The 15,777-nt window shown below is 36.5% G+C and overlaps 3 protein-coding genes across 6 annotated transcripts in view; all 3 read left to right on the top strand.

The window, feature by feature from the left end:
• The first annotated feature begins 5 nt into the window (after nt 1-5).
• On the top strand, nt 6-7,424 carry LOC112466175 (vacuolar protein sorting-associated protein 54). Its single transcript, XM_025034117.1, has 13 exons — nt 6-522; nt 784-1,162; nt 1,285-1,387; nt 1,822-1,985; nt 2,206-2,405; nt 2,537-2,722; nt 2,868-2,994; nt 3,101-3,355; nt 3,666-4,091; nt 4,195-4,475; nt 4,538-4,755; nt 4,879-5,095; nt 5,162-7,424. Exons 1-13 carry the CDS (start codon nt 425-427, stop codon nt 5,421-5,423), a joined length of 2,916 nt encoding a protein of 971 aa, XP_024889885.1. The 5' UTR covers nt 6-424; the 3' UTR covers nt 5,424-7,424.
• Nucleotides 7,372-9,927, top strand: LOC112466178 (cytoplasmic dynein 2 light intermediate chain 1). Of its 3 annotated transcripts, none has more exons than XM_025034126.1 (7): nt 7,372-7,453; nt 7,798-7,915; nt 7,983-8,084; nt 8,367-8,693; nt 9,028-9,185; nt 9,345-9,588; nt 9,711-9,927. In XM_025034126.1, the coding sequence occupies exons 1-7, from the start codon at nt 7,437-7,439 to the stop codon at nt 9,780-9,782; spliced, it is 1,038 nt and encodes a 345-aa protein (XP_024889894.1). In that variant the 5' UTR covers nt 7,372-7,436; the 3' UTR covers nt 9,783-9,927. The 3 variants fall into 3 exon arrangements, with proteins under 3 accessions (XP_024889894.1, XP_024889895.1, XP_024889896.1); XM_025034127.1 differs by having other exon boundaries at nt 7,385-7,453; nt 7,775-7,915; XM_025034128.1 differs by having other exon boundaries at nt 7,388-7,453; nt 7,784-7,915.
• Nucleotides 9,928-11,518: 1,591 nt separating this feature from the next.
• The window catches only part of LOC112466176 (protein numb), a 52,151-nt gene continuing 47,892 nt past the window's right edge, over nt 11,519-15,777 (top strand). The window contains exon 1 of one of the 2 annotated variants that reach the window (XM_025034122.1): nt 11,519-11,907. The gene's annotated coding sequence lies outside the window, so the exon portion shown is untranslated. The remainder of the gene's footprint in view (nt 11,908-15,777) is intronic. The other variant, XM_025034120.1, reaches the window with a different exon arrangement.

The raw sequence follows: 15,777 nt of genomic DNA, 5'->3' as shown, positions 1-15,777 counted from the left end.
CGCACTATCGCTGGTGATTGCTCTGGTGACGCGTGCTTATGGGTTAATTAGAAAAGTCACTCATAATGCGAAACGTGAATTATGAGTCATCAACTGTGCGCAAGGCATTGAAACAGATGACGCACTGACACACTCTGGACACGCATTGTTTATAAATAAATCTTTCATTTAGCGATGGAAATCATCATATGCGAAACGGTAGTTAGTAACCTTCGCCACGCCGGCTGTCTCGTTTCTGAGTTGGCCAACGTGTGTATCGTAAAACGTGTTTTTTTGTAAAAAGCGGGGACGTGTGTCGTGTAATCGCTCAAGTGGTCGTGCGCGTTCAAAGTCGGAGGACCCCGGGACTCCGGACGGCGAAATAAGTGCTAACGAAACGACGCCGCGATGGTGAGCTGAGGTTGCACACGGGGCTCGAGGGGCAATGGCGAAAGTCGCGAGAGGGTCCGAGACGGTGCCCACAGTTTTATTATGCGAACATTGCACTAATCAGACGTTCAAGCAAGTTCCAGACTTCGTTAGGTGGGTCCATCTGCTTAACGTCGATCAGTCACGATACCTCGTTTTATTCAACAATTCATCTCAAGACAGCACTTTTTTAATAGTCTATCGCTTTGGAGATACATCCTCAAGTGACACAAGCATTTATATGCTCTCAACAATGATGTTAAATGCTTTAGAAAAACGATATTAGTAAAGCGCTTTAGAAGCGGCATGCTGTCTTAATAAGTATAGTTTATTATAAATATATGACGTGGTGTATTATTTTGCAATTTGTTTCAGGCACTTGAGAGATCAACATTGTTCCAGAGAAGGTGGATCTTTCGTATGCCTCTACGGTTATAATGGGGTATGCACCAGTCTTCCCGTGGAAGGTGTTTCTGACAAGGATTATATAGCCCACGCCACGAAGCACGCAGTTATGCAACAGCAGCGGAAGAGCAATGGCCAGTTATCGGAGGCGGGCTCGTCGTGGACCGTGTATTCCGCCGCGCAAAATCTACCTGCTGTCCTAAACGATCCGTTTAAAGGGAAACAGAGTAACTTTCTCACGCGCACTTGGGGAGATGGATTCGTGGAGAAAGTGGACATTCCGAAGAGTCCGTATCTTCCTGAGGTCACGATGCAGCATTTTGAAATGTATCTGAAAAAAATTGCGAGGGTAATTATTCGTGTAATATATCTAAATATATAACATTTCTTTAATAATAAATATTGTTCTTAATAATTTACAATACATTTACTATTCTAGCAATAGTCTGTATTTTATATTTGTTCTTCCAGAGATATCGGAAACATTCGCGTATGAATTTGAACGCCAGCAGGCCAACTACTCCGAATGAATTGCTTCAAAATTTCCCTAACCTTAAAAAAGTGAAATCATTGGGTAAGATTTTCTAATATTTATATTATAAATTATTAAAGGTACTGGAGAATACAATTTAGTAATAGGAATATATCTTAAAATAAATATAAAAGAAGAGCTTGCCTCTGCACAAAATAAGATTAAATTCTATTTCACGTGCGACATATTTTACTTTTTAAGGACAAATATTTTAATAATTAAATAATTAAAGAATTAATTATTTTTATATTATATATTTATTAATTTGGAATTTAATTAAATTTAATTAAAAAATCAGATTCATTACATATTTATACACAAGTTCAATTTGTTTTTAAATAATTTTATATTAAATTTTGATTGATATATAGTGTCAACTACGTAAACTTACAGCTGATTTTTTCAATTTGTTTTCAGTTACAAAAACAATATAATTTTTCGTTACTAAAAACTGTAACTGTTTTCTTTTGCTTCAGATCGGCTGCAGTTTGATTTAGCTAGCATTCCAAAGATCTTCTTAGTTCCAAACTTAGATCTTTCACAAAAAGATAACTTTGATGCTGTGTTTCCGTTTGCGAAAGATGGTCTCTTAACTGAAGATTGCAATATTGTTATGCACGTGAAGCAAATGCAAGAGAAGGTATGAATAAATATTATAAACGAAAGAAAAGCGCAAAAAAAGAATACACACGCGGAGGTTTACAAATCTTGCTACTCTGACATTGTATATCTTTCGATCTAAATATTTTTTCATATTATAAAATAAATAAAAATAATTGTATAATGCGTAAACGTAGGTAAAATTAAGGTTCCGAGGTTTTAATATTGGTTGCTAAGTTATACAAAATATGTTGCTACAGCTCAGTCACTACCTGGACGTTGTGGAAGTTCGAATAGCGGAGCAAGTCGCGTCGAAATCTCAAGCCTTTTTCCATGCAATGACATCTCACGATGTGCTTATGGAACAACTCACTCAAACTATTACGGTTTTAAAAGCACTTAGGAAAAATATTCATCAAGTCGATAACCATCTAGTCAAGGATTCTTTAGAAATTTTACGGTAAGTTTGTACATGACATACAAATCATTTATTTAAAAAGTACACTACACTAGTGCTTCTTATAGAAACGCGAATGTAATAACGATACGTGTATTTAAAAAATTAGCTTGAAATTTGCTCTTTCTGTTTAGGTTGGAACGTGCTAGGTCTAATAGATTATTAGTTCAAGAAAAATTGAAACTCATGGCAACTGTACATCAGAGTCAACCTATGATACAATTATTGTTGTCTACGCCAGATTATGTCGCGGCATTAGATCTTATTTCTACGACGCAAGAAATTCTCTTGCAGGAACTGAACGGAATACATAGCTTTAGGTAAATAGAAATTCTGAAGAAACTATTTTCATGATTTATTATTCGCTTTTAATTTTTATTTATTTATTATTTTTATTAATAAATATTGCAAACAGATAAATAGATTATTAAAACGTTCACAATTATTTATGTTTATATTACTTAGACATTTAAGTTCTCAACTAACCGAGATGGAGAAGCTTGTGGACAAGATGCTATCGACCGAGTTTCAAAGATACGCAACGGCGGATCTCAATAGACCGTTAGGTGACGAGAATACCGTCTTAGACGGCGTAAGTACGCAGACAATGTTGTATCGCATTGTATCCCTAGCCCGTAGCGAACGAACCTCCATACATCTCTTCCCAGTGAGATCATTTGTACGTCCTCAACAAACAGGATAAACTGGTCTCCATCATTTCTGGTCTACTACGTCAGAAACATTTCCAATTCGTGGACACGTACAAAGAGGAAGCCGTGACCACTATAAGAGCCTTAACGAAGCAACGGGTGATAGAGGCTCTGGCGGCGAGTGATTGTTGTAGCGATCAGCAAGCGGCAGCGCTCGAAGTTGGCGGTCTCTCCTTGACGGAAAGATTAACTTTGCTCCACAACACTATACAGTCTTTCACATTTCTTCTATTACGAGTTAAGGTATATAATATTTAATAATGCATTTTATATGTTTTTTTATATCTCATCTGCTTTATACTATTTATTATTATATTATACTACAGATTTAGTTTTTAATATTAAATATCTAGTAATTGAGCATTAAAATTAATACTAAAGCTTTTAAAATTAACTACAAATATAAAATCTTTTTTTTGTAATTAGGATTATTAATGTTTCGAGATTGTAATAATTGCTATTAATTTTTAAATTGTGCTTTGTGGAACACTTACAATTAGTAACAATATGGAGCATTTGATGTATACATAAAATAATTAAATACTCTTATTAGGCAGTTCATGATGTAATGAGAGACACCGCGGACTTATCAGCGGGACGTTTATGTGACGGCTCGTTTGACGAATCAGTACCTGATCGATTACTGACCCGAGAGGAGCATTCGCGAGTGATCACTAAACTCAGTGACATGATCACCTCTGTATGTGATTATTGCCACGAGCGAATGGGAAATCTACTTTCAGCTGGGACGAATGAAAAGGACAAATTCCACAACGATAAGGATAAGATAATTGGTGATGTTTCGCTGAATAAATTAGAAGACAAAGAATGTCAAACGTGGAACGATAAGAGCTCTTGGTTGAGCGAGAGAGCAACGGCCGCTCAAGTTTGCCAATTAGCCAATATGGTCGAAGAATTCACATACGCTTGCGAGAAACTTTGCGGCAAACAGTGTACCGCGTTACGATCGGCATTTAAGGTAATTGTCGTTTGTTCAAATTACATCTTTTAAAATTTATTTGTCCGTTGTCACAGATTGAATGACTCTTCTGTCAGTGTATAATTTATGATGTTTTTTATAGGCACAAGCAAGTAAATTTGTACAACGCTTTCATAATGAACGCAAAACTAAGTTGACATTACTATTGGAATCTGAAAGATGGAAACAAGCTGACGTACCATTAGAGTTCCAATCATTAGTAACATATGTGTATGAAAAAAAGTGTTTTCCGCTCAAGATATCCACATGCGCGGATGACATAAAGAATGAGAGCGTGGAAAATTTTATCATGGTTGGCGATGAAAAATTCGCCGTTGTTGGAACTGCTCTGATGCTTATGCAGATGATACACGAGTACTGCAGGTAAAGCCAGATTACAAAGCGTTGCTCTCGTAAGTCTTGCATAATATATGATTTCTTTTTAGGACTGGTAGTGAGTTAGTTGCCTTGTCTGGAACTATTGGGAGACAACTAGCCGAATTATTAAGACACTACAATTCTCGATGTTGTCAACTAGTTCTGGGTGCGGGCGCAATGCAAGTTGCGGGCTTAAAAACCATCACAAGTACGATCCTCGTATTGGCAGCGCGAAGTCTTAAACTCATATTGTGGTTTATGCCTTTTGTCAAGGCACACTTTCAAGGTAATTTAACATGCCGAATCCTTACGTTAAATATAATTTTAAAATACATAAAGTTTAACAACAAATGCAACGTTAAATGTGTAAAGATTTACTTAATATTTTATATATGTACTTGCTGTTCAGCACTCACGGAACAAAATCCAAGTCGAGGACTCATTGGCACATCTGGTATCAGTGGAGGTGTAGCTTTATTAGATAGTGTCGAAAGAGATATTCGTGCGCATGTTCGTGAAATTGAAGGAAAAATTCTCACTATCGTAGACAATTTGTTAGGCGCACAAATATCCAAATGGACAGCAAGACCTCCAGTGCCATCCAAATCTTTCAGAAATATCTCTAGGTAAGTGTTATGATACCGATTATGATTTCTAATATCCGTCTTTTAAAATCTCATTTTTATTTACAGTTATCTAATGAAGCTTCACGAAGCCGTCTCTGGAATTTTGCCTACTGTCGAAGTACAATCTCTTTACCGTACGGTAAATTCATCATTCAAGGAGAAACTTAGAGAGCAACTGGTTAAGATGAATATAGTGAACAATGGTGGTCCGCAACATGGCGTGGTTACGTCGGAACTTACATTTTATCTCGAAGCCTTAAGAAAATTAAAAGTTCTACCGAGCGAAGAGTTAAATGACAATTGGATGAGTGACATATGGACTAGATAACATGCAGAGCGAGTGATATACTGCATTATAGAAGCAATGAAATATTATAGAAAGAGGTGACTAGAGAAAAAATCTGTTCATTCGTCTTCCTTTGTATTACTCATTATATCCGAAATATGCAACTTATGATAACAATGTTCATCAATTATCTGATGGATTTCGCGAAAGAGATATTACTTGCATTGAATTTTGAACATTATGAGCTACTTTAAATAATTATTGATAAACTAGCAGATTTGTTGGCATAGTTTTGTTGGTTTGATGTAAGGAGAAACAGTAAGCAATTTGTTTTTACAAAATGGATATTCAGTATCAAAGAAAGAATTTGACAAACGCTAATCTCATAGCTCGTATTGACTTCGTATTGATTCAAACAACATTAATTTGTTTAATAAGTATTGTATGTTTAAAACTATAGTTTCGTAGATGAGTTAAGTAATCTATTATAATATGTTTACCTCCCTCCCAAGTACTTTTACTGACCATAGTGTTCAAACAAAATTGCTGTAGAGTGTGTATATATATATGTATAATATAGTATATATACACACACAAACTATCATAGATATATTCATAAGAATTTTGAGAGAATATTATTTCCCAGAATAAGTATAAACAAAAAATTGCAGAGAGAAACAGCATCTATTTATTTGTAATTTAACGTTACATTTTGCAGACATTTCGGTAACAGGACCAAACAATGGTGGTAGCTTATAAGTTGTTTGTATGATATTGTATTTACTGTGTGTGCAGTCGGTATTTTTGAAGTTATATGTTTCTTTATAATTCATTTTTTCATGCTAAAAGTTTCACATCAGTAATCAGATTTAACCAAATTGTACGGCATACGGTGTACATAAAAATTAAACTAAAAAATGTGACAAGTGTTTCAATTATCTATATATATCTATTATGCAATTCAATTGTGCATTATAATTAACTAAAAAGTAGCGATGTATGGTCCGCGCCTAAGAAAAATTTATAACAAAAATGTATGCGCTATTCGTCATTCATAAGTTCTGTAGGAAAAAAATGTTTAATGACACTAATATTTTTTTGTTATTTATAATAACATGCGACTCTTGTATAATTGATAGTTCGTTAATTATATATGGAAGACAATGTGTTTTCCTAATTGTGAAAAATTTTTTTCTACTATTTTAGACTACTATTTTAGAAACTATGCACTCGCATGTAATAATTTATAAAACGTTGAATCTTATCGCGGATTGTGTAAGATGCATTCCATTCCTGATTTTATCTAGTCCAAGTTGTACATAATGTATGCAACAAAGATACAAATAATAATTGATTTAATTTATAAATAAATTTGTGAACGCGCGTTATGCGTTATGATCCGGCGAAGACGTGTTAGCATATTATAAAACTCCGAAAACGTTTTTTATATCAAAAAGAAATCGACACTATGAATGAAAGTGTTCAGAGCTGATTATTACAAAGACATACTTGATAGATTTCTTTACCAAGGCTGATGATTTTCCGTTAGATCATCGCGCATATAATTAAAGCGTTACACAGAAGAGTGATTAATGTAGATATAAATTATTATATCTTGTACTATCGTGCATAATGTATTCTAAACGTTAACATACAAAATTAATAACACTGCAACTGGAAAAACAGTATAATATTATTTACATTTTACTTAAATATATGTCCTAAAATGCCTATCAAATTTTGTAATCCAAGATTGGATATTAATAGGAACTAATTATTTTTCGCGCTCATCTCAATACAGCTATATATCGAAAACAGACTGTGCTCTGTTGCACTACATTATATATGAAAAAGCATATTACGAACTTATACATATATCTATAGTAATTTACAAATTTATGTCAAACGGGAGTGGTCAGTGGTCTTCTCAAACGATCGCTTACCCTCGTTTCCATGGTAATGAAAAGTAAAACATATCCATAACCTGAAGAAACATGGAGTCGTGTGAATAGAACTACAGTCCTCAATATCATTCTTTATCTTGTTTTAAAAACAATGTCTGCAGAAAATCGGTGATTAATTTATATAGATATTAAAAATTGTTATAGTTTTATAAAAAAAAAAATATGTATTATTATAATATATTATTAAATAATTATAATCTCAAGCTATTAATGAGTAATATTTATAAAAATACTTTTTATCGTATTTAGTATTACTCATTTTGCAATGATTGCAATTGATAAATAAATGATTAAAAAAAAACTCTATCCGTATAATTATTATTTAATACAAATATAAAATTCAGTAACTTAGTAATTATATACCTTTTTTATTTACAATATTTATTCAATGATAGCTAACGTCACATGTTTTTAACATTATAAAACTAGCTACGATAGAATTAACTTTCTAGTGAGGAGTCTATGCGAGAAACTGCATTACGGCTCGCTGTAGAAGAAGAGAACAGACGAAAGACTGATCCAAATGAAACTCACGAACGATCCATTATTATCCTTGGCAGCAAGGGAGTTGTAAGTGATGAAATTAGGAGGTACTGCATTACCGTGACGTACTTTGCATTTTCAATTGCACTTCTAGGGTAAAACAACAATGGTGTATCGATTTCTTGAAAAAGACGAGAGACCAAAACCGACTATAGCGATGGATTATTCATTTGGCCGCAAAAGTGTGAAAAGTTTAGTAAGTGACATACATAGCAACTATATATTCATCTTTCTACGAGAATATATTCATAAACGATAGATTTTTGTTGCTTTACACTGAAGAATCAGAAACACATATTAGTTTTAAATTTTACATATAAGAGTGAAGTTAATTAGCATGTAAATAATAAATGTGATATAATTATAACGTTAATATTTTCATTAAATTTATCAAAATTTTCATTAATCTATTATTTTATTATTATATTTTGTCAATCTATATTCTTAAATTAAATTTCTAAATAGTATGCTGCTGCAGGTAAAAAATATAGTGCACGTGTGGGAAGTGGGTCACTTGGCTTCTTCTTTGGTATCTGTCGCAATGACGGGATCCACATTAACACATTCCCCTCACCACACCGTGTCATTAATAATGCTAGATTTATCGCGACCAGAGGAATTATGGTCGTCCTTTGAGGAGGCCCTTTCCGTAATACGAAATGGTTTGAAAATGAGTTACGATTCTGACACAATTGAAAAATTACGGGATAAAAGGGCAGCAGATAGAAAAAAGGCATTGGAACGTGGGGTCGACCCGTTTTTAATGAACTTATGCATCATAGGTGGACGATATGATGAATTTAAGGTATTTAATACATGTATAATTCATATATACATACATATTGCAAAGAGAGCGAAAGATGATGTATATTTCTTCTGCGTTGTAGTAAAGATAAAATTAACAAATGCTGCAGTGAATTGAATTTCAAGTTAATTATTGTGAAATCAGTAAAATTGTTAAAAGTTAAAATATTTTAACAAGTTAAGTTTTAAAAGTGTACAAGTTATTAACATTTATTTCTCAGCAAACTTTGAAAGACAATTCAATATTTCGATAAATAATAATTTTTATATTTTAAAGAATACATTTATTTCAGTTATTATCTATTTTTTTCTGTGTATTATCTTGTGTGTAATAGGAATTTGATTCGAGTAAAAAAGAATTCATTGGAAAAATACTGAGAGCGATAGCTCATAATCTAGGTGCAAGTCTTTATTACTATTCCTCTAAAGATAAATTTCTCATACGACGACTCAAAGATCTATTATCTCATTATGGATTTGGTTCTCCACTTACGTAAGTTCTTCGATGAAATTTCGCGCGTAACACGTACAATTTATATACAATATTAATATACATTTTAATGTTGATCAAGAGCTCGTTTATATCCTACAAATTATATATTTGCGATTAATTTTTCCGACACTCTGTCTTTATACCAAATGAAATGCAAAGGGAGGACAAGTGTACGGATTATGAGAAACCGTTAATGATGCCGGCGGGCATGGATTCCTTCGGACGGATCGATTTACAATTCCCCCAAACGAGACCATCGGCAATTTTAGACACTATCAAACAGATCTACGTCTCGCGTATACCGCAAGTGTCGAGGAACGATGAAAGCACTTTGGAGGATCCCAGTAACGACCCTAACTTTAACGAGCCTATTATCGATAGACTCAGAATGCAGCGGGAAGAGGTATATAATGTTTGCTCAATGGTCATTATCTTTGTTTAACAGTTAATAAATGTTGGCCTGTTTAGAAGATTAGTTAATTATAGGCGTTACGTAAGTAAACTAAATCGATTATTTTCTTGCAGGAGATCAGTGTGCTGTTGAATGATATGATGGAAGGCCGTATGCCGAAAATTCCTGTGCCCGATCCACTTTAGAAAGCACATCATATATTTTCTTTATGTATGTACCCATTGCGATATTGAAGCAGTAAACGAAAATAGATAATTTATCTGGCAATTTATATCGTATTCTACTTTAAGCTTATAATAATAAGCTAAATACAGAATTGCATCATAAATAATAAAGAATAATTATAAAGTTATAATAATAAAGAATTATAACAATAAAGAACTATTTTATGCATTAATTATTGATAATAGAATGTATTTTTTCTTAAAATTATAATACATAAAAAAATTGCGTTATTTTCTATATTGCGTTATTTTCTAGAATTGCATGATAAATAATAAAAATAATTATAATTATAATTATAAGTTATAATAATAAAGAATTATAACAATAAAGAACTATTTTATGCATTAATTATTGATAATGGAATGTATTTTTTCTTAAGATTATAATACATCAAAAAATTGCGTTATTTTCTATATTGCGCGTTATTTTCTAGAATTGCATCATAAATAATAAAGAATAATTATAAGTTATAATAATAAAGAATTATAACAATAAAAAGAACTATTTTATGCATTAATTTATTGATAATGGAATGCATTTTTCCTTAAGATTATAATACATCAAAAAATTGCGTTATTTTCTTCTACATTCTTACAATTAACATAAAGATAAGAAAAATAAACAGTCGTCGCTAGCTTTGTTTCTCGAGAGCAAGATAAATTGAAAGAAAAGACTTCTAATAATAATATTTTTTCCCTTAAAACGAGAAAAAAGAGAAATAATAAATATATAAAAATAAGATTAATAAAGTTTATTATTTTATTACCAAAGAGACGTTTTAAAAGCATTTATAAAAAGAGAAGTAGCTCGAGAAGTAATAACTTCTTTTAGATTTGAATTTTCACACACATTCTTGCAATTCTTTTATACAGGAATAAAAGAGAAGGTTACAGGACGTAGAAGAGAAACTGTGTGGGAAGAAATCCTCCATTTTAACTTATAATATTCCTCCAAAAAAAATTAACACGTTTTAGAAATCTTTCTTTCCTCCCCAAGATTCTCTATCTCTTTCTATTGCTCTTTCGGTTAAGATTAACTTCCATTCTTAATTCCGATCAAACATTATTCTCAAGAAATTCTCATATAATATAATTAATATTTTACAAACAACTCAGGGTACTCTAGAAATTTATTTCACTCCTGCCTCGCTCGCGCTCTCCTTTCATCGTAGTGCCCCTAAAACGGCTGAAACCCCCGTCTCTCTCTTTTCCCTCCCACGCACAACACATCGGCCAAGAGGGGGTGGTAGGGAGAAAACGTGCGCGCTCCGCACCCCCGCACCACCCCCCCGCGCCGACGTGACGCCGCTGCTGATAAGAGGCGCCGCAGCCGCGCCGCATTCGCGTGCGCGCCCGTCTCGCGAATGGAGGCGCATGCGTATATCCCGCTCCGGTCGCTCCCGATACGCGCGGGGGTATCCCGAGCATTTACGAAAACGGGGCTCCGGCTGGGGGGGGCTCTCTCGCCACACGGAGAGCTCTCCTCGTTTCTTTGCCGCCGTTTCCTCAGTGAAAATGCCGCCGCGATAGAGAGCCGCGCGTGCCGTGTGCTCTCCTCGAGCTCTCTGGTCGCGCCCCCTCCCCCCTCGCCAACCCGTGACGAGGAGAGTCCGGCTTGTTTTGTCGCGGGAGAGAAGCTCATCACTCGCGGGAGTGACCGACACCGCCAACCCGCTGTCCCGCGCGTTAATTATTACCACACGCGCTGATCAATCGCACGCGCGCGCGTGTCGCCCGCGATTTCGATCTCGTCTCTTTCTTCCCCCTCCTCCTCTTCTTCCCCCCGCGCTGTTTCTCATTTCCCACCGCTCTCTATTTTCTCACTTCCGTGCAATCGCCTTCTCGTTTCCTCTCCGCTCTCGGCCGTCTGCCCTTATCGTTCGCCCTCCTTCCGTCTTATCCCCCCCTCCCCCGTTTCTCACTGTTTAACGCGCGGCACGCACCGCGGGAGTACACGGTCGTCAGTGTTGTCACTGGTTTGACAGTCCGCGAGTGTCACTCGGGTCACGGACCGGATCGCTTTTCGCGCCCGCGGACTGTGTGTGGATGCCGCTTCCGGAGAACGGCGCACAGGTGTAGTCATCAGGTGAGTTGCGAGACATGTAGCAACTCCGAGAGCGACAGAGTGAAAGAGAGTGAAAGAGAGAGAGAGAAAGAGAGAAAGAGAGAGGTACCGACAGAAACCGGTCGCGCGATGATTCTCAGCGCTCTCGCGAAAATCGGTGCCAAATGCTGCGAATCGTGTGGAGAACGCGCTCGCGCGCGCGCCGTCGCGCGATTCACGTCACGCGACCCATTTACCTGCGACGTGCGTCGCGATCGTCGTCGTCGTGGCCTCCCCGCGACGCCGCTTGCGCCTTCCTCGCCGTTATCGATTCTGCTATTACGAACGCGCCCTCCGCGCGCGGATCGCCGTGCAGGTATCTCGCCGTCTCTTTTTCCGCCAGCGCGAATCTTGAATCGGCCAGCGTGCACGCGCGTGCACTGCTGCACGGCAGTTCGAATCCCGCCCGATCGATGACATCTCGGCTACGCACGCGTGCACGTGACATTTACGCAGCACGCTCCGGCCACGCGTGCGAGGTCCTTTACCGAGATTACGTACTCGGCCGACTGTACCATCGCATCCGAATAATAACGTCGACAAAATTCTGCAAGATGCACCCTGCGTGTTTTTCTTTCGCCTGACAAGAAAATCGCTGATAAAACGGAACAATTTGTTATTTTATCTTTTTGTGATTTTATCAGGAAATCGAAGCAGTAATCTTCCTTTTGAAATGTTGTCTAAATAGCCGTATTCATAGTCCGTCCTTGAGTAAGGATTCCTTGTTCCTCATTCTATCACTTTATAAATTTTAAGGAAGGAAATGTAGAATAACTAATAAGGAACAAGGAATCCTTATTCCTCAAGGAAGGACTATGAATACGGCTATATAAAACGACGTCATCTTCTTATTTGCGATTCCATTGCCGCAAGCTAATACTCTGGTAATGCTAATGGAACTTTAGCTCACGTAACTTTCTATATTACTTGTCCTTTTTTCTGAATTTCTGAATGTAAATATCTAATTTACTGCGTTTGTTTACATGTAAACGTCACTGGTCGAACAATGCCATTATCGTTCGAGCGTTGAATAGCGCTGCATGTCGCGTTCTTAATATTTAATCACCGATTATTGATCGTATCGCTCGATTGAGTACATACTGAGAATGTGTTCGCGTAAAAGAGAATCCTTTCATAAATTCAAGAATTTTCGATCTCTTTCCACTCTTCATACGAAGCTAAATTAATGATAAGTTTAATGATCGGTATGAAAGATACCATTTGACGACTTTTTGATGCGCATGGTTATCTGGTCATGCGAATACTCTCTCTTTGTTCATTTCCATTTAGTTAACTAGTACAGTAAAAATTGTTTCGAAAAGACCGTCTTTTGTTGCACTTTAATTGCAGCCTCAGTCGTCGCATTAATTATTGTATTATTAACTAGTTTCGCGATAGTGCATTCTGGTTCTCTTTTTCTTTCATCTTTTTTCGTTCTTTCCTCTCCTCGTTCTTTCTCTCTCTCTTTCTTTGCGATATAAAAAGATAACTGTTTCTTGAGCATCAGCGGATGCCTAAACGAACGTGCTAAGGTCGCTTAAGACCGGATATTGCGTGTCTGCTCTCGCAACGATTTTGGACGCTGAGAGCCAGGCAGGCACCTCTTTATGATCACGCAAGTTTCTGCTCTTTGTCACTCAAATGTTCCGTGCGTTTATGTTGAACATTTTTATTAATTATTTTGAACAATCTGTCTCGATCGATTCGAAGAACCGACAATTCCCATGTAGTCTTTCAAGAGAGACATACCGAGTAAGCAAGAGACTTGAAAAATGATAGTTTACATAAGGCAGTTGTACGTATCTCAATCGAAGCGAGGCAGAAACTTGCATAATGAAGCGTTAGTTTATTGTACTCGCTAGAAATGTGTACGTTAATATTACAAATCACTCAGATGTCGCATCGATATAAACTGGTTTAACTAATTCTGGGATGATCGTTTGCGACTTCTTTTACGGATAGCGGTTCTATATATGGAATGAAATGAAGTTAACTAAAATTAGCGCTAACGGACTGTCTGTCTCGGTAGAAGAATTTAGTTGGACGTAAAAATTAGATACGTTCGCGTTTCAGTCATATGTTTTACAGTCAAACATTTAGGAGCCTATTTTGTAAACGATAATTAACATCATTATCGTGCTTTGTACAGATATAATGTAGAAAAGCTGTGCGAATCACGATATCATTAACATTTCCAGAATAAACCCCTCAGTTACGTAATACATTAATACCTGATATATCAGATATTTTACTGTATTAAAAAATTTCACTTTACTGTCTCGCAATTTATTGTTCATAGAGGCGAAACATATACCAATGTAATTTGGAAAAAAAAACGATTTACTGTATATAATCACCATATCCCTAAATATTTATACTATTCGTATTCTCTCTCATACGTCATTGCGAAGCATATAACAAAGGTATGTATAGTTTTGTGCAGCTCGTAGAGGCCGAGGTCATCCTTAATGCCGCACTTTCCGCATAGTTCGTGGTTAACCTTTCCAACTCGATCGACTGATCTCGAGGGAAACGAGATTCGGGAGGAATTGTCGAATGGAATAGCAATCGTATCTCTTGCGCGACGGCTCACCAGTAGACGCGATCCTGTCTTTTGTTTTCTTTAGTCGATATCAGACTCCGTTTGCGGAATATTCCAAATCTTCACGGTGACGTGATTTCAACGGATATCTCTTCTCGGTCTTCTCTTCGTAATTTTCCTCCTCGCCATTTAGCGGTTAGCTCGTCGCATTTTTATTCAGTCGCGAAACTTTTCGTGATCTTGTCGACCTTGATCTCGCTGCGGGCGACTCGGCGTGTCGCCTGGTATACTTTTAATTCCTGTTTGAAAGCGCATCTCCCTCGCTCCTCCGAGACATCAGCTTCACTAAGCTGCACCTTTCAAGTCGAAATATTCCAGACTATTTCTTTGTTTTTGTCTCCGCACCTCTTTCCCACAAATTGTTCTTCATTCAACTAATATACCAGAATCATTGCTTAGGGTTTTAGTCGTTTATTTAGATGTTTGGATATATTTATTATAATTATAGCTATTTTATATTTAAGTACCTATATCACTTTTAAAGCTATTGATTGCTTTTCCATCACGTACATTTCGCGATTGATCTCAATGTCGCCCGAGAGACCAATCGAAATGAACCTTTCGCTGCTCCTGGCTTCATGTCCTTGTTTTTCTAACGGGGACAGTCCAGGACCCTGGCCTTCATATATACCGCGGTGAATTTGATTTCGCGAGGTAGATTATTTCATCCTGACGTCACGTTGCCCGCATGTATATCGTTGCGACGTGAATCGTTTCGGTTCTCTCGTAGACTATCGATCGCAGGTAGAACACCGCGCGCCGATGCGACGATGAACGTGTGCAATCCGTGTTCGTGAGCGGCGAAGTCAACAAAATGCGAGATTGCATATGTAAAGCGGGAACACAAGGGGGAAAATGTGGATACGTACCTGGCGGGACCAGGCCACCAGGTCGCACGCCATTGCGGTATTTTCCTGGACATCAGCTCTTTCGAAGAGCTTTTAGCGATATTTTAACTATTAACCTTTTCCACGTAACGAATAACAGAGTACTCTGTAATATTTAAATATTTATACCCAATCGACCTGACGAAGACAAAATAATTCGAAAGAAGAGAAATACGATTTTATTGCATTAGTGATATGTTTGCCGCAACGATTAATACATAATTAAAAAGAATAAAGGACCAAGTTGTTACATATGATAAAGAGATAATTTGAACTTTGTAATATCCTAAAAACTAAAATAGCTAGGAAATAAATATGTATTACTTATTACATAGGTAAATATTTCAACAGCTTTTTTAATAC

This window comes from Temnothorax curvispinosus, unplaced genomic scaffold (assembly GCF_003070985.1).
Source record: "Temnothorax curvispinosus isolate PA1 unplaced genomic scaffold, ASM307098v1 QBEX01015975.1, whole genome shotgun sequence".
In the NCBI taxonomy this organism is placed as follows: Eukaryota; Metazoa; Arthropoda; class Insecta; order Hymenoptera; family Formicidae; genus Temnothorax; species Temnothorax curvispinosus.
The sequence above is the reverse complement of the archived record's forward strand: the minus strand, read 5'-3'. Positions and strand labels throughout refer to the sequence as shown.